Consider the following 18159-nt stretch of genomic DNA (forward strand, 5'->3'; position numbering starts at 1 on the left):
GGTTGAAAGGTAAGTATAACGTGAAAGTTGTAGTCAGGTTAAGTAAAATGTGTTTTGATTGTTATTGTTGGTGATCGGATTTCTGAGAAAAATAGTGGAAGTTTTTTTCCGGCGGTTGTACGGTGGATCGGAGTTTGGGTTTGATAAAGGTGAAAGTAGTTGAGAAAGCAGGTGATTGAAGCGTGCGGGTGGGAACTTTTTTTGTTTTTGGTTGGGTGAGATTTTTGTTCACGTGAGGATTGTGAAAAAATGCCGCATAGAACGACTTACTTCTTTCCAAGGCAATTTCCTGACCGTGGGTTGGATGCATCTGCAAAGTTTGTTAATGATCACGAGAAGGAGAAGAAGATCAGTGACGTTGAGGATCGAAAGTCTTCTTCAAAGGAGAGCGATGCCACATCGAAACAGCTCATAAGTGATGTGAAAGAGACTAATAACAATAATGATGCTACGTTTTCGTACGGGAACCGTGATAAGATTCACGGGAAGCAGTTGGCTGCTTTTGTCAACTGGCTGACTGAGAAAAATAAGAAAGGGAAATCAATACAGAATCACGTGAAGATCAAATTGGATGATGGAGATACAGAGGATGAACATGAACTTTTGCTACCTGTTCCTCCTGAAGCTGTACCGATACATGAACTGCAGGTTGATTGCCACGTGGCACCGCCGGAGCAGAAGCAGCAGGGGACATTTGATCGGAAAGCGTCATTGCAGAGGTTGTCGAGTAGTGGAAGCAATTACAGTTGTGTGGGAAAGCAATTCGAGAGACAAACTTCGTTGCAAAGGCTGTCGAGTTGGGGAAGTACTAGTTATGCAGGGAGTTTGTTTTCAGGAACAACGGTTGAGGGGAACTGGCCGAGTACGGGAGTTAAAGACACGCAGACGTCGACGACAAGGGAAGTGGAGGAGGAAGTAGTGGTGAAGGATGCAGAGGCGAGAGTTGATAGCGAGGATACATTGATGCAGAAGTCGAAGGAGAGCTATTACTTGCAGCTCACACTCGCTAAAAGGCTTGTAGAGCAAGCCATGCTTGCTTCTGGAGAGCCTATTCTTCTGCAGGAGTGCAAAAGTATCAAGGGCCTTGGTGGATCTTCTGATGCTCAAACTGTATCTTATCGTTTATGGGTATCTCTTCTTCCTCCCTCTTCCCCTCTCTCTCACTGTCTCACACACACTCTATAGTTCTGGGGGAAATGCATGCCTGTTTGTTTTTCCTTCTCCTGATGAAATTGGGAGTAGGGGAAATGGGGAAGGGGATTAAAAGGTGGGATTCGAACCCTCACCAGCTAGGTTAAAATTCAGGTAGCCAATTGCCAACCAATTGAGCTACTGAGATTTCACCGGAAGAGCATGTCTGGTAGTTATTCTTATGGGGGAGAATAATTCTCTTTCCTGTTAGTTTAGCTGTAAGTATTTGTCATTTAATTCCGTGGGTTCTTAATTATCTGACGGTGAAGTTTGTGAAAAATTTCAGGTGAGTGGTTCGTTGTCTTATGCTGATAAGATATCTGATGGGTTTTACAACATATTAGGAATGAATCCATATTTGTGGGTTATGTGTAATGCCACAGAGGATGGTAAACAAATACCATCTCTAATGGCATTAAAAGGAATTGAACCCAGTGAGACATCAATGGAGGTTGTTCTTATTGATAGGCGTGGGGATTCAAGGCTCAGGGAATTAGAAGATAAAGCTCAAGAAATTTACTTTGCTGCTGAGAATACGTTAGTCTTGGCAGAAAACCTTGGCAAGCTTGTGGCTGTCTATATGGGGTAGGTTAATTGATTTTCTTCAAAGTATGCTCTTTTGGACTGCATATTCTTCTGTGTGATATTGGATTACTTGAAATTTAAGGGGCTCTTTTCCGGTGGAGCAAGGTGATCTTCATCAGCGGTGGAAAGCTGTTAGCAAGAGATTACAAGATTTGCAGAAGTGCATTGTGCTACCAATTGGCAGTTTCTCGTCAGGACTTTGCAGGCACAGAGCTATTCTGTTCAAGGTTAGTGAGAGACTTCTTTTTCATATGTTCGAAGTCTCCATTGTCTTTTTCACATTCTTTGCAATTAGATCTATCTAGAAAATTGCTTCCCCTCCCCTTCTCCTGGTGCTTTTCATGGGTCCACTTTATCTGCACATTGACTTGTATAGTAGGAGAAAAATAAGTTAGTGTTTCGGTCCGAAACCTGAGAAGTAATTTACTGCAGATAAGATGAAATATTTTCCGATTAAGGGTCAAACAAATTATGCTAAGTGACTGGATAGAAGCTAGTTACTGTGCAATATTGACTATGCCATACAAGGGGGTGTTTCAAGTTTGTGATTAGACAGTGATCAATAGCCTCTTTTTGATGAATTTGTCAGTGTTATATATTCTTGAAAACCTAATGTGGCTACCACATTAAGGAAACAACTTCTAGATATTAACTGAAACAGATTTAGGTGCCAAGATAAGAGGAGGCAGCAGCATGGTACTGAAGGAGTGTAAACAAATAAACTCTGATTGTTAAAAAGAAAAAAAATAATCTTTGGTAATGCAATCGATCTTTAATCATTTTGAGCAATTTATTTTGCCCCCAAAACCTCCATGGTTTGTTAGCTTCCTCAATGCTGCAATCGGACTTGAGAAGTTATGTACTTGATTATGAACTCAGTATGATGTTTGATGAAGGGGCATATTGATTGTCAGTTTTACCTAGGTTGTTTTCATAACTTTTGAGCGACTTAAAAAAAAAAGGTTCTGCTTGGCACTCACCATAGACAATTAAAAGGTATCGCATAAAAAAATCACCAGTGAATGTAGCTTGTGAAGAAATAATCATAATGGATCATATCCAGTAAGGAATATGTGAACTTAAGGCTCATTTATTCTTGTTGAAATGTTATCTTCTCTCCATGTAGTAATTGTTTAGTGGGCAGGGTGAGATAGGGTTCTGATTTGCTCTCTCATTCATCATTCTTGTAATTAGTTTTATTGAAAGGAAGGTTTTTGAAGACTGAAATTTAACTGGTGATTTTATGATATACAGAAATTGGCGGATTATGTAGGTTTGCCTTGTAGGATAGCTCGAGGTTGCAAGTATTGTGTCGCAGATCACCGGTCTTCTTGTCTGGTGATAATTGAGGACGACAGAAGATTGTCAAGGTAAAACATCTTATCCACTATCTCTTCAATCAAAGTAGTTTTCTCCTCTACCATCAACAAGTATTTTCTCCTTAGCGGGTTTGGTTTTTGTTTCAAATGTTACAAATGTATCTCCACATTTTAATCTGATATAATGTTTGAGACCTCATTATTGGTTACCTCATACTTGACATTTCTTTCAGCCTTTAATTGTGCTTTCATGAGTATTACTAAGATTAAAGTAGTGGACCTTTGCTGCTTTGATTTTGCATTATTATCTTCAGGTATGACACATTTTTGAAAGGCCCAAGTCCAACGATCAGGAGATTTAATACATGTTTAAATACTGGCGAGCTTGATGCTTATTTTTAGTTCATTGTTATTGACACAGTGTTTATCTTATCAGAGAATTTGTGGTTGATCTTGTTGGGGATCCGGGAAACGTACATGGTCCAGATTCCTCTATCAATGGAGGTGTATTGTCTCCTGTGCCTTCACCACTTAAAGTATCTCATTTGACAGAGTTTCAACAGCCTTATATGGATAATAACATAAGTAATCAGTTATTGCATTCAGATGACACATTTGCTGCTCCAGAAAATGCCTTGCATACAGGTGTGCTATTATTTGCATAGCCCTGTGTAGTTTTTAATTGGTGCATATTGATAGAAGAAAAGGAATGTCACTGGTTGAACATGAAGTTGTATATATAACAGAAATGATAAGACAATTGGCCTTCTTATATGGATCACATTATATGTTTTATCTCTATTACAAAGTATCCAGTTTGCAGCACAGGAAAAGACTTATGTGGAAGTTCTCTTCTGGACTTCATAGAAAGAGCTTGTTTTATGCATTTGCTTAATTGTTAGAATCAGCAGTTGGGTAATTTTGAAATTCAGAATCTTCATTGTCACCATTAGAGTGACTAAATTTGCAATTTCTATTCTTGCAGACCCCCATGTTGAGAGTAAACACGTGGAGGAAATTGTTGTCAGTGATAAGCCAAAATTTTCAAATGATCCACTTTACCAACCTTATCAAGCTTTGGAAGTTAAACCATGTGAAGTTCTTGTTGCGGCTGAAACAGCAGGAGATGAGAATTCTAGACCTAGAGAAGACAAAATTATTATCAGGCAGACTTACAAGAAGGAGGTTGTTCTGTCCAAAAACTCACCATTGCAACCTGGCAGACCGCCAAAAGCTACTTTAATAGGTAAAATGGATGTAATGGAGCTTGGAGGTAGAACTGGGAACCGTGAGAAACATCCGACAACAACAAATCCAAGATATCTGTATCTTGAGCCTTTTCTTGCTATGGACTGGCTTGAGATCTCATGGGACGAATTACATATAAAAGAGCGTGTTGGCGCTGGTGCGTCTTTGTCAATATATCTACTGACTGTAAATTAATCCTCAGTTATTGAACCCTGTTTGACATCAGTGTATCTTGATGTACTACTCTTCTTTCATGCAGGTTCATTTGGAACAGTACATCGTGCTGAATGGAATGGATCGGTGAGTGTTATTTATTTGTGTTGTCGCAATAGTAATCATGATAATTTACAAGATTAGAAGATTCTGTTCAAACCAAAAAAAAATTATAATAATTTTGCATGTTTGTACCTGTATTGACTGCATTACACATCAAAGTTGTAGGGGTGATGTCATGTCAATTGTTAAGGCAATTATGTAAATCACATTGAAGTAAGACATTTGTGTAACTCCATGTCAATAGAATTGTAGTGCTCAGATCATTGCTTGATGATGCTAGTGGTATCTCATTATTGACTAAACTTCCCCGCATAAGGTAGGCCAATTTGCTCTTACTTTGTGGTTTCTAGATTAGATATTTCCTCTTAACTTGCATGTATTAATAGGGGAAAAAGGATTGGCAACAAATGCATGAAGTTGAAGTTCCATACATTTTTAGAAGATGCTTTGTGGAAACTATTTCTAGCGTCGGAAATAGTGTGCCTTCTTTTTTTCCGGACTGATCAAGTATGGTACTAACTACTGCAGGATGTTGCAGTCAAGCTGCTTACCGTCCAGGATTTTCATGATGATCAGTTGAAGGAGTTTTTAAGGGAGGTGAGAGCATGTGATTGTTGGTTTAACTGTTGTATGCTATGTATGCTAGCTAGTAGCTACAATAAAATGTTATAGGTTTCGGATAAAGATAAGCTTACTTTCTACAGCTGATCTTTTTCTTCTTTTTCTTGTTTCCCCTGTATGGCGACGGTAAGCTCAAAAGGCAGAACTACAGAAAGAAATAATGCATTTGTTTTTTGTTTAGTTTAATCTACTACACAGCATCTGACCAAACTAGCTTGGGATTGAGACATTAGTAGTTGTTCTAGTTAGTCTTGGCATTTTGCAATCTATTGTGAATTGCATTTCATATCTATGCTTGTGATATTCTGAAATCTAGTTCATGGATTTTGTGAAAAGAGGGTTCCCTGTATTGAATAGAGTAATCCTGTAGTTTTTCACTTCTCCTGTGTTCCATTGTCATTTTGGTCATTTTATTCACATTCTTGTATTGGTATCTATCGTTGGATGGTAACTCAGTATTCATGTTTTCTGAAGGTTGCAATTATGAAACGCGTCCGTCATCCAAATGTGGTGTTGTTCATGGGGGCTGTTACCAAACGCCCTCATCTATCAATTGTGACTGAATATTTGCCCAGGTAACTTGTGTTTCAGTGGCTGCATAACATTCTTCCTTTCTAACTTCAAGTACTTGAGGGGCCTAAGTTTTTGTGCCTTGATAATGATGATAGAGGAAGCCTCTACCGTCTGATACACAGGCCTGCTGCTGGGGAATTGTTGGACCAGAGGAGACGTATCCGTATGGCTCTGGATGTGGTTTGTGCCAATTTCACAGTTTCATACTTTTGATGCTTTCACCTAGAAAATTTTCTGATTCGTTTGAAATACAGGCCAAGGGTATCAACTATCTTCATTGTCTGAGCCCACCCATTGTGCATTGGGATCTGAAATCTCCTAACCTGTTGGTTGATAAAAATTGGAATGTAAAGGTAAAGTGTTGCCTACTTACCTTCGAGTTTAAAGTTGAATTTTGCACTTTTGATATTCTGATATGTTTCTTCCAGGTGTGTGATTTTGGTCTTTCAAGATTTAAAGCTAATACGTTCATATCATCAAAATCAGTTGCTGGAACTGTAAGTACCTTCCAACACAGACAAACTATCTTTCATATGCAAGAACAGGTAGCATATGTATCTTATGCCAAATAATAATGAGCAAGGAAATACTTGGGCTGAGGTGGTGCTTATCCTTCACCTTGCCATAGACATTTAGGATTAGCAGCTAATTTGTGCGAACTCTTCACTTTTGGTGCCGCACATGTGTCAACACTACATGGGTCTGGTATCCATAATGATATGGTCAATGGATTTTGGGTACTTAGACCAAAATCAATTGAGAAATTCGAGACGGATACAATTTAGGCATGTGTTCTTTATATTTAAAAGATATTTGTACTAAAAAGTCCGTAACCAGAAGGTTCTCTAAAGATATTTACAGGCCTAACATCATTGAGTGTGCAATGAACTCAACAAGTCTATCATGGCCTCTATATCATTTGCAATGGTCACGTTACACCAAAAAAGACAGTAAAGAGATGCATTTGTACTTGATAATAATTACATATTTAAACTTGCTCTCAAATATTCGTGCATTCCTTTCCTTCCAAACAGTCCTCCATGATTTAAGTATATTTTTATAACTATATTTTAGAAAATTGAATTATTTTTAGCTGAAACCCTGTACCTGTATCCATACTCCTGAATCTTTAAATTTATTTCATGGAGGATCAGATCTCTAGATCTGCACCCATATTGGTTACCAGCATCCGAGTCCGAGCAACTAGAGAATTATGAGCTGCTTGGCTCCATTTACTTATCTTAGATGCCAAGTCTTTTAGCCATTAGGATTGCAAAAACATGAAATTTGAATACTGTAGGGCCTCTGATACAGGCAGCTCTTATTTTTGTGCCATGATAACTTCTAGATTACAACCATTTCTTTCTATCACATCTACATTTTAGCCAGGTTCTAATATTGAAAACCACGTCTTATTATCTATTAGTCGAAGTTCTGATGTGGACAAAACATGTTTCTTCTGTGAAAATCGGCTAGCAAAGTATATGAAGAGTATGGATATAGTTAAGAATTTTACAGAGGCTCTTGTCTCTTGGTTTCTCAAGTAGGTGTTACCTCTGATATTTCCTTTTGCATTGCCCTTATTTTTCAGAATCTTATTGTCCTGATTAATAGGAAATATTGCTCTAATTGCTTTCAATAGTCCGTGAAATACAATTACTCTGATTTTTGCGCCTTTCTACTCGATGAATGTATCCGTCGTCAACAGTGTACCTACCTCCCATGGCAGTACAAAGCCATCTTTTTCGAACTCTTTACATTTTGCAGGTTGTGGAATTTCTTGTACGTCCTTCAATCAGCCTGTAACTCTCTTACTTTTTGTTTCAGCCTGAGTGGATGGCCCCCGAATTTCTCCGTGGAGAACCCTCAAATGAGAAGTCTGATGTGTACAGCTTTGGTGTAATTTTATGGGAGCTTGTTACCATGCAACAGCCTTGGAATGGACTGAGCCCTGCGCAGGTTTACTTCTTCCCTGCTGCCCCCTACACCCCATATTTCTCCCGGACTTAAATATTAAAAAACACGATGTATTTGACGTGTTATTTGTGAGCTTTCAGGTAGTTGGTGCTGTAGCTTTCCAGAACAGGAGGCTCACTGTTCCACAGAACACTTCCCCAATGTTGGCATCTCTCATGGAAGCCTGCTGGAATGAGTAAGTTAACATGTTAATACTACTAGAAGCATCTGCATCCTGATTTTTTCATCTCGATCTCTACTAGTCAACTTGTGTTGTAGATCATGTCAAAGAATTCTCTACCTCTGCGCTCTATTTCCATCAGTTAATAGTTTCACGTTTTCTCGCAGTGACCCGGTACAACGCCCATCCTTCGCTAGCATTGTGGATACATTAAAGAAACTACTCAAGTCTCCACTACAGTTGATTCAGATGGGAGGAACAATGAAGAGTTAAGATACTCTCCACTTATCTTGGAGAAGAATAAATTCATCATAGTTCAAAGATACATAATTTACGTAATGCTGACGAAATCCGGAAAACGTTGCCCAACAACTGCAAATATGTTGGCTCTCTTCAACTTTGAATGATAAACAGGCCTCTGTTAGTTCCAGTTATAGATATGAGGCATTTCTAAAGCTGCTTAATTTCTTGCAAGAAACAACTCTAAACTTTGTCAGCCAATTATCCTTGCAAATGTGGAATAATAAGAGGCTGGAATTATAATTATGTAGTAGTATTTTGGAGAAGTATTCCTTGTAGAAGTCTATAATTATGTAGTATACGGGGAAAGTATTCTTGCAATAGTTTTTATTATTCTGATTACTGAAATAATAATATAGAAAAGGTCAGTTATTTATGGTTTATCTATCTTTATGTTCTTGTGGATTGCTTACAATCCGTTGATACTTGCGAATATTTAGTACAAGATACTACTTCAATTTTTTTCTCGTTTATTCAAATATAAATTCAAAATCATTTTCTATTCGAATCATGATTTTAAGTTTATGTTCAAATGCTTACAAAATAATTTGAAGTACAACTATTTATGTGAATTCGAATTTTATTGACTCAATAAGTTGATACGGGACATCAAGTGAACCAAATCAATTCAATGATCAGCTTCTTTCTTTTTCTCAATATGATTTTTCAAAGATGATAAAATTGACTATCTCATGGAAGGGAGTGGGATGTGAGAGAAAGTCTTACGATCCAACTATCTCTTGTACCCCCTAATTGGCAAGTACTTTACTTCAGTCCCAGTACTGAAAGACGTGACTTCAGGAGTGGATTTCGGAAGGAAAGAATTCGTTTACTTTCTGCAAATTGCTTATGTAAGAACCAGTAGAAAGAAAGGGGCGGAATTTTCACTAATAAGTATTTATAGCTAGTGAATATATATCAGTAATAAACTGGAGTAATTAACCTTATGTTTGGATGGTTGATATATATTATTTCATAATGTATGATATTGTATTATATATACTAGATGATTATTATATATTGTTTCGTAAGGTATCAGATTGTATTGTGTTGTATCATATTGTAATGTTTTAAGAAATATAATATTTAGATATACTGTGTTGTTCTCCATCCTTATATTGTTGTTGGGTTATGAAGGTGATTAGGGTGTCATGCGAAAGCTTATAATTGCAAATAATATGGTGATAAATTAGACGACACATAAAACTATACTAAAAGACATAATATTATTATATGATATGACCAATTGGCTACATAATTAAAAACTAATCAAAACATAGAAAAACTGTAGAGAGAAAATCTCCCATAAACAAAACTCTCTAAGCGATTATATTGTGGATTCTATTGTGTTATGCTATGAAAATAGAGATCTCCAAATTATTCCTCTAAGGAAAGAATAAACCAAATATGGAAGAAAATTATATTTTCCTTTCAGAAAAAGTTCAAGCATTTATGGTAATACTTTGACTTTTCTTTAAGGAAAAAAAAAAAACTTCAAATAAGGAAAGAAAATCAGGACAAAACCCTTACAATTGTGTCACACATTAATAACCATCCAAGTTTGGTGTAAACTTTTAGAGAAAATGACATAAATGGTCCCTAAACTATCACAGTAGGTCTAAAATAGTCTCTTAACTATACACTTGACGAATATAGTCCTTTAACTATCCACCCTTTTGTCAAGTTTGGTTTCTATCCACTTTTTATACCCACCGTTAACAAATGTCGTCATTCAGTACACTCTTTCTTGATTTTCTTTTTCCCTCCTCTTTTCTTCATTGTGAGATGCTACAGTCAAGAAAACCCTAGAATCTAGATTCATTTCATCAGATTTGACCATTATTGAAAGCTCAAGACAATGATTCTACGACCAGAAGATGGTACAACTCCTCCCTATGGTAAGTTTTCTAGAGTTCAAGTCTCTATTTGTATGAGGTTTTGTTGTACAAAAGAAAATATCAATTTTTTTAAAAAAATATTTTCGCTTAGAGATTCTATACACGATGCCTTAAAAATCAACATCAAAGTAACCCACGATGGTTTTATGAAGCATCTGCCTAAAAAATATTATTTTGGAGGTCATGTCTAGTTCATTGACCTATATCACTTTTGTCAAGTTTGGTCTATATCACTCTTTGGACAAAAGAAATGACAAAAAAGAAAATCAATGGAGAAGAATTGAAAACAAAAGGTGAGGAAACAATGAGATAATGGAGAAAAAGAGGTGGAAAAAAGAAGAAGACAGATTGAATTATAATGTATGTTAACGGTGTTTGTTAACACTTTTCAAAAAGTGATATAGATCAAACTTGATAAAAGTGATATAAAAAGTGATATAGGTCAATGGACTGGACACGACCTCCAAAATAATGTTTTTTAGGCTGGTGCTTCATAAAACCATCGTGGGTTACTTTGATGCTGATTTTTAAGGCATCGTGTATAGAATCTGTAAGCGGTAATATTATTTTTTTAAAATTGATATTTTCTTTTGTACAACAAAATCTCACACAAATAAAGACTTGAACTCTAGAAAACTTACCATAAGGAGGAGTTGTACCACCTTCTGGTCGTAGAATCATTGTCTTGAGCTTTCAATAATGGTCAAATCTGATGACATGAATCTAGATTTTAGGGTTTTCTTGACTGTAACGTCTCACAATGAAGAAAAGAGGAGGGAAAAAGAAAATCAAGAGAGAGAGCATGAATGACGACGTTTGTTAACGATAGATATAAAAAATGGATAGAAATCAAACTTGATAATAGGGTGGATAGTAATAAGACTATATTTATGAAGTGAGTTAATGGACTATTTTAGACCTAGTATGATAGTTTAGGACCATTTAAGTCATTTTCTCTAAACTTTTACTTCGATATAAGCTAAAGCTTAAGCACCGATTCTAAAAATCCTCAGAAAAACCCAGAAAACGAAAATCGCCATGGATTTTTTCTCCGATAACCACATGTGGCGTGATCTTCTTCTTCAAGCAATCCTAATTCTCGTAACAATCTTCATGTTCCTTTTCATGTACAACGTTCCCCAGAAATACTTCTCGAAGCTTCGTTTCCGAAACCGGGGGGATATGCAATCGAAGCGTCACTTCGTACAAGGAGCTCAACTTCTTTCTCAAGCTAAATCAGCAGCAGTTAAGGATCGATCTAACGCTATTTCTCTTGCTAAATCTGCTGAAGCACAAGCCGATTTGGCTATAGCTTTAGACCCGAAAGATGCTGCAGCTCACATACTCAAGGCTTTAGCTCTTGATTTACAGGGGTTTAAGACATCGGCTCTTGATTCCATCGATGTCGCGCTTTCGCCGCTAGCCGTGAAGTCGTTGTCGGAGCCGGAGAGAGCGGATGCGTTGTTTAAGCGGGCGCAGTTGAGACTAGCGGCGAGTCGACGTGAACAAGTTGACTCGGTGATTGAGGATTTGACTCAGTCTGTTAGGTTGAAGGGCGATAATGTCAAGGCCTTTTGCTTGTTGGGCGATTGTTACGAGAAAAAAGGCTTGAAGGAGGAGGCACAAAAGGCTTATCAGGAAGCTCAAAAGGTTCAGCCCAATTTTGCTCCTGCTAGGGAAGCACTTGACCGTTTGAATTCCGAGTCTTGATCTCTAATTGTTTGTTTTCATTTTGTTGTTTTGTTCACTACATAGTTCTATATAAATGCAATTATTGTTCACACTGAAATTAAACATTTGGATAATTTATAGTTTTATCTTTTTATTTATTTTAACAATGATTAACATCAGAGTTGATGTATCACAAATATTCAGAGCAAACCAATAATTTATATGATGAACAACAACAAAATATTCAATGTAATTTCACAAGTGGGGTCTAGTGAGGATAGGATGTACGCACATCATACCCTTGAAACTTATATGATGAAGAACATAAAATATAGTTTAAAAATTTGAGCCTGTAGGCATATAGTGTTGGCATTTTTTTTGTAAGATCATGATCAGTATTAGAGTTTGAGATGATAGGATTGGTAATTGGACCAAAAGGTGTGATCTAGTAGCTAATGAATCTGGAAAAAATTATGGGAGATAATCGTTCGAATGTTCACCAGAGGTAAAATAACACTAGATGATTTCTTTTGATTTGCCTGCCCAAGTCTTAGTTAATAGGAAATGTTAGAAGTCACCATCAAGATTGAGCAAGGCGGCAGAATTTGTTGGACAAAGTCAAGCTTGACTTGGTATATCTTAAAAAAAGGTCTAATGAAAAGGTTTTCACACAAATTATGTTACATCATGGGAAACAGCTAATGTTCATTTACTGATGAAGTACCTGTGGTCTATGATCTTAAGGCAACTTAAAATTTCTAATTTGGTGTTGACTCATGACTTTGAGTGAGTATGTGAAAATTCTTGTAACAACAGGCATTAGCTAGTCACTCATTGCTGAATAGAAATTTATCAGCAGTATGGCTGGGGTTTTGTGTCCTATGCTTCAGCTTCTTTGGACATGTTGGATACTGATGTGCTTGAATATCATGGATTGCAATGGTAAATTAGTAGAGGAGGAAAAGAGGGCTCTTTTGGAGCTGAAGGACTCCCTTAACTATCCCAATGGATCTACGCTTATAAATGAATGGGTTGAAGAAAATTATTGTGCATGGGCTGGTATTTTTTGCATCAGGGATCTAAATAATGATGCACATGTTCTTGATATTATTCTTACCAGTAAAAGGGAACTTGGACTTGGAATATGGTATCCTGATGCAAACTTGTTGACTCGTTTCACACATCTCCAGTCTCTTTATATATCTGTCAACGCTATTGGCAACTGGATCATGCCAGAAGGTATTCTTTGCATCAAAATGTTCTTTCATTACCTGTATCCACGTTTCATTTGATCAAACCTGCATGCGCAACAACTTATCTCCTTCAGTATTCAGTAGTATAATCTGTACAAACTCTTACTGCTGTTAATATCTGTTTAACACTATTATTACTTTCCTTGAATCCTTAGAGCTTTAAGATTTGCTGCTTTTTTGGAATGATTCTGCACCGGTGACCCTGATCTCCTTTCTTCACGTAGTTGCATGTTGGAGTATTACTTTTTAACAACTTATACTTGCAGCATTATGCAAATTGCGCAACCTGAAGGAATTGGATCTAAGTTTCAACCCTTTAAATGGCGATGCTCTGCCTCATTTTCAAGCATGTAGCCTCGCATCTCTAGAACAGCTGCACCTATCAGGGATTTATCCTAGTTTCCCTTTACCACTGCTCAGAGGTTTGTTTTCTCAGTTGTTGAATTTTGATCAGTCATAGATGGTCCATCAAAGTTTCTACCTTGGTTTTGATATAGCTCGTTTTGCTGAATTGACGTAGCATCAGAGGCGTATCTAGAGGGGGTGCCGTGGGTTCACGTGAACCCATGCTCCCCTCTCTAGATTATAAATAGTAGTGTTATATTTTTAAAAAAATATTTAAATATAGATGTGTGAACCCATATTCAAAGTATCATATAATAATGCGATGATGATTGGGTGCACTTCTCTAAGTGAGAGATAGAAATTTAAATCTTATATCTATCTTGTCTCTTTGAGTAACATTTTTCCAAGTGATTATCGATCAGTTACACTTTTATCGTTTCAACTAATTTTTCTTTTATTTTTTTCCTTTATTCTTTCAAAAATTTCAAGTGTGTTACATTGAGAATTCCTAAAAATTTAGCATTGTAAATTTTTATATAATTAAATCAAATGTGTATATTAAAATTTAAAACTTGTAGTATTATATATTTTGGACCTATAATTTTAAAACTTTAATGGTTCATATTACGAACTAAAGGTCAAATCGATCAAATTTATATTTAAGATACATTTTTTCGTAATCGTGCACCCATCTAGGGGAAATTCTGGATACGCCTCTGCGTAGCATTGTGCGGACTAAAGGATATGCGGAAACTAGATCTAAGCAACAACAATCTGACAGATGATAGCATGCCACATTGCTTCTTTGAAGATCTTTCATACCTTGAAAGCCTAGACTTGTCTGGAATAACCTTAAGAATTCCCATCACATTCTATCAGGTAAAGTTGGATAAATTTCTGTTGTTACATACATGATCTTGTGCATATTGTCATTACTATTTTCATTTTCCTAACATGAGAATATCGTTTACAATTTAGTATTTCCATGTATTAGTGGTTTTCTCTGGTTCTTTAGCCGAGGGTCTATCGGAAACAACCTTCTACCTTTGAGGTAGGTAGGGGTAAGGTCTGCGTACAATCTACCCTCCTCAGACCACACTATGTGTGATTACTCTGGATATTATGTTGTTCTCGTTGTAATGGTTTCCTCCAGCTGAACAATCTGTTAATTGGTGGTGGACCCTCTCTTCTGCTCTACTCAACTACTATCTTCTCGGTCTATATGCTGTCGTCAAACCATTGGTATTGAGTCTGCATGAAACACATAAAAACTGACTACAATTTTTAAGTTAATGGTATGATTCTCATTATCTAAAAATAGCTTCTCTAAAATGAAACAAATGTCACCATGAAGGGAGTCATTAGATGAAGATTGCGCAGAGGAACTATTTTCTTGATTTGTTAATTCCAACTGTGACCTTGGATATGTAGATATATGAAGAGTTTTTCTTCGATAAAGGACATGGTCTGAATGAAGTTCTAGTCTGTAGCTTTTTCCACTTTCCCCTAACAATCTTTGCACCAGTATAAGATAGCAGCATGAATTATTAATCCCCTGGAGTTGAGTTTTCAGGTTGTTCCTATGAATACGAAACTCATTTTCTACTCTGATTAATGAACTTGACAAAAACAACCCTTTTGTTGCTTCATGTATTTCTTGCAGCTTTATGTAGACTGCGGAATCTCAAAAGGTTGGATCTGAGTGATAATTTTCTTGATGATGGAAGCATACCGACCTGCCTCTTTGAAAATCATTCAGTGCTTGAAAGTCTGGATATTTCACATAACAATATCAGGGGTTCTCCTGGTTTCTTTTCAGGTAATGCTGATGTTTTGAAATTTCTTTCAATTCTTTGTAGCTATCAGTTCAATTTTGAACTTGAAGTCACTGAGAATGCATCTCCAATTAATGTCTATATGCTATGCGTGAGACATGGTTCTCTTGATTCTATGATTATAACATGAAGTCCTCGATAAGATATTCTGAGCTTTCTTAGATTAAAAAATAGGTTTCCACTTGTGTTTTCTCTTGATACTCTGTCAGACTCTGAATCTGGTTACTTTGTAATTTATATGTGTCTTGTCTAGTATAGTTGGGTTGCTGATTCCCTGTCTTTCCAGATTGTAGAATGAACATTATGCAACTTTAATTTTACTGATCATGTTGCTAACTACTTGTTACGCTTTTCAGGAATCTGTAAACTTAGGAGCCTGCAGGTGTTAAATCTTCAGGATAACCTTATACAAGGTGGACTTGATCCATGCCTTGGTGGAATGACTTCCTTGGTTTCTTTAGATCTTTCTTTCAATCATTTTGAGGGGACTATTTCTTCTTCCATATTCAGCAACCTGACTTTGCTCTCGAGATCCTTCGTCTTTCAGATAACAGGTTTGATGGACTTCTCTTGTTCGCATCATTTGCTAACCTCTCCAATCTTGAAGCCATTGATCCTACAAATAATGAGTTTGAAGTTGACACTGAAACTCCATCTTGGGTTCCATCTTTTCAACTTGTGTTCCTTGACCTACGAAATACCAGACTAAACCAAAACTATGGCCATGTAATTCCAATGTTCATCTCCAAACAATACAAGTTGAAGTCCCTGTCTTTATCCTATAATGCCCTTCAAGGAAGCGTTCCGTCCTGGTTGTTGTATAATAATACACTTCTTATGTTGTCTTTGAGAAGCAACCATTTGTATGGTGGAATTCCTGCGTCTTCTCAGATTCAAGCATCAAGTCTTCTGATGCTTGATGTATCAGATAATTGCTTGGGCAGTACACTTCGCACTAACGTGCTCGAATCATTTCCAGACTTATTCTATCTTAACCTGTCAAATAACACCCTCGAAGGCACCCTTCCTTCATCTTTTGACAATCTGCTAAAGTTAGAGGTTCTGGACCTTTCGCACAACTTCCTACAGGGAAAACTTCCTCCAGCTTTAAGACAGAATCACACTTCATTGGCACATTTAGTTCTTTCAAACAACTTTCACGGGGAGGTTATGCCCCACTTTTCAAATATGTCAAATCTTGCATACTTGCATCTTCAAAATGATGGATTTATTGGAGTCCTCCCTGCTGCTATGTTTAACCTTCCTGTTCTGAAGGTCATGGACATTAGTGGGAATAATTTATCAGGGAACGTTCCAGATTATTTTCCTCTCTTTCCACATCTAGCCATACTTATCTTGGCAAGAAACCAGTTTCATGGGATTATTCCAGTGTCTTTGTGCCAGATGCAAAAGCTTCATATTTTGGACATGTCTGCAAATTCACTCTCTGGGGTTTTACCTTCTTGCCTCGGCAACATAACCGCGTGGATGAAAGAATCTCAAGTTCTGCTCCCAGCCTTCATGTGGTTGTCTCCTTCATATACTAACTACAGGGTCAAAGTTCCTTTAACAACCAAGGGGAATGCACTCTCTTATGAAGGCATTCCTCTTTCTCAAATGACTACACTTGATCTATCTATGAACCATTTCACCAACGAAATTCCATCACAACTAGGAGAACTCGCAGCTCTCCATTCATTAAACCTCTCGCACAACGTCCTGTCTGGCCATATTCCAGAATCTTTATGAACTTAAAGCAACTGGAGAGTTTGGATCTTTCTTCTAACCATCTAATTGGAAAAATCCCTCCTCAGATGACTCAACTTGATTCACTTTCTACTTTAAATTTGGCTTTCAATCATCTATCAGGAAAAATCCCGTTTGAAAACAAATTTGTCACCTTTGAAGCATCTAGTTATAGAGGTAACAAGGAACTCTGTGGACCACCTCTGGAAAATGATTGTGTGTTCTCGAGCCCGCCTCAGCAGCATGAAGAAGAAGAAGAAGACGAGAAACAAGGAATTGGTGAGAGTGACTTCTTTTTCTTCTCATGCATAGCTGTTGCTTATGTTTTGGGATTTTGGAGTGTCATTGTTCCTCTTCTTCTTAGTAGGAACTGGCGCACGACATATTATGCTAAGGTTGATAGCTGCATTGAACTGTGCAAGGAGAAACTTCATCTGTCCTAATTCTCCATGAAAACTTTTATGCTACTTTTGATATTTTAAGAGTCGTTTGATAGGATGTATAAGAATAGTGTTGAATAAAAGTGTGTTTAGTAGTAATGATGGTATTAGCTATGTTGACGCTATTTCTTATCCACTAGTTAAGTGTGTGGAATATTTCTACTTTCAACTTGTTTTGATGAAACATGATGGATAGTTGCAGACTTGCAGTGTTTGGTGAAAGAGTTAAACAAGTTTGAGAAAATTCTTCAATTTATGAACTTTGGCTAAGATGAACAAATTTTGGTTTTCAGTAAATTCTAAATTTAGAGAATTGGCATTATTTCAAATTAGAAAGTTCTGTGGCTATTTTCAATTTCATAGAATTTGAAAATTGAAAATTGAAACTTAACATTTTTGTAGAACCATAGTTCAAAGGAAATTCCAGCATAAATTTGTTTCTATGTTACGATTATACCAAAAAATTGTAATTCCGCCATAACTAGTTTTCAACATTACTCGTCTTAATATTGATTAATTACCTATCAATGGTATAATAATTTATTTTATTTTTTTGGGTAGGACTCACCTTTTTTTAAAAAAAAAAATAAAAAATGTTGGCTAGATTTAAAGAAATTAATTGGGTATAAATAATTATATTAATTGCTGAGAGGTTGGAGACGTATTCCCCAAGGTCTTGAACAAGTACCCAAAGAGTTGACCCCGTGCTCTGCAAGGCCAA

General features: G+C 36.7%; 2 protein-coding genes and 1 pseudogene across 2 annotated transcripts; all 3 read left to right on the top strand.

Annotated features, from left to right (window-relative positions):
• The first annotated feature begins 202 nt into the window (after nucleotides 1–202).
• Nucleotides 203–8637, top strand: LOC125814210 (serine/threonine-protein kinase CTR1). Its single transcript, XM_049493670.1, has 15 exons — nucleotides 203–1128; nucleotides 1478–1776; nucleotides 1859–2003; nucleotides 3031–3146; nucleotides 3532–3740; nucleotides 4081–4500; nucleotides 4603–4643; nucleotides 5148–5216; nucleotides 5715–5815; nucleotides 5909–5993; nucleotides 6068–6166; nucleotides 6242–6310; nucleotides 7641–7772; nucleotides 7871–7965; nucleotides 8118–8637. The coding sequence occupies exons 1-15, from the start codon at nucleotides 250–252 to the stop codon at nucleotides 8221–8223; spliced, it is 2865 nt and encodes a 954-aa protein (XP_049349627.1). The 5' UTR covers nucleotides 203–249; the 3' UTR covers nucleotides 8224–8637.
• Nucleotides 8638–11186: 2549 nt separating this feature from the next.
• On the top strand, nucleotides 11187–11858 carry LOC125814096 (uncharacterized). The gene has a single exon (XM_049493551.1). It carries the CDS (start codon nucleotides 11187–11189, stop codon nucleotides 11856–11858), a length of 672 nt encoding a protein of 223 aa, XP_049349508.1.
• A 629-nt stretch (nucleotides 11859–12487) lies between these two features.
• Nucleotides 12488–17001, top strand: LOC125814211 (receptor-like protein 15; annotated as a pseudogene).
• The last annotated feature ends 1158 nt before the right edge of the window (nucleotides 17002–18159 follow it).

This window comes from Solanum verrucosum, unplaced genomic scaffold (genome assembly GCF_900185275.1).
Source record: "Solanum verrucosum unplaced genomic scaffold, falcon-dt-bn FXZP01000230.1, whole genome shotgun sequence".
Taxonomy (NCBI): Eukaryota; Viridiplantae; Streptophyta; class Magnoliopsida; order Solanales; family Solanaceae; genus Solanum; species Solanum verrucosum.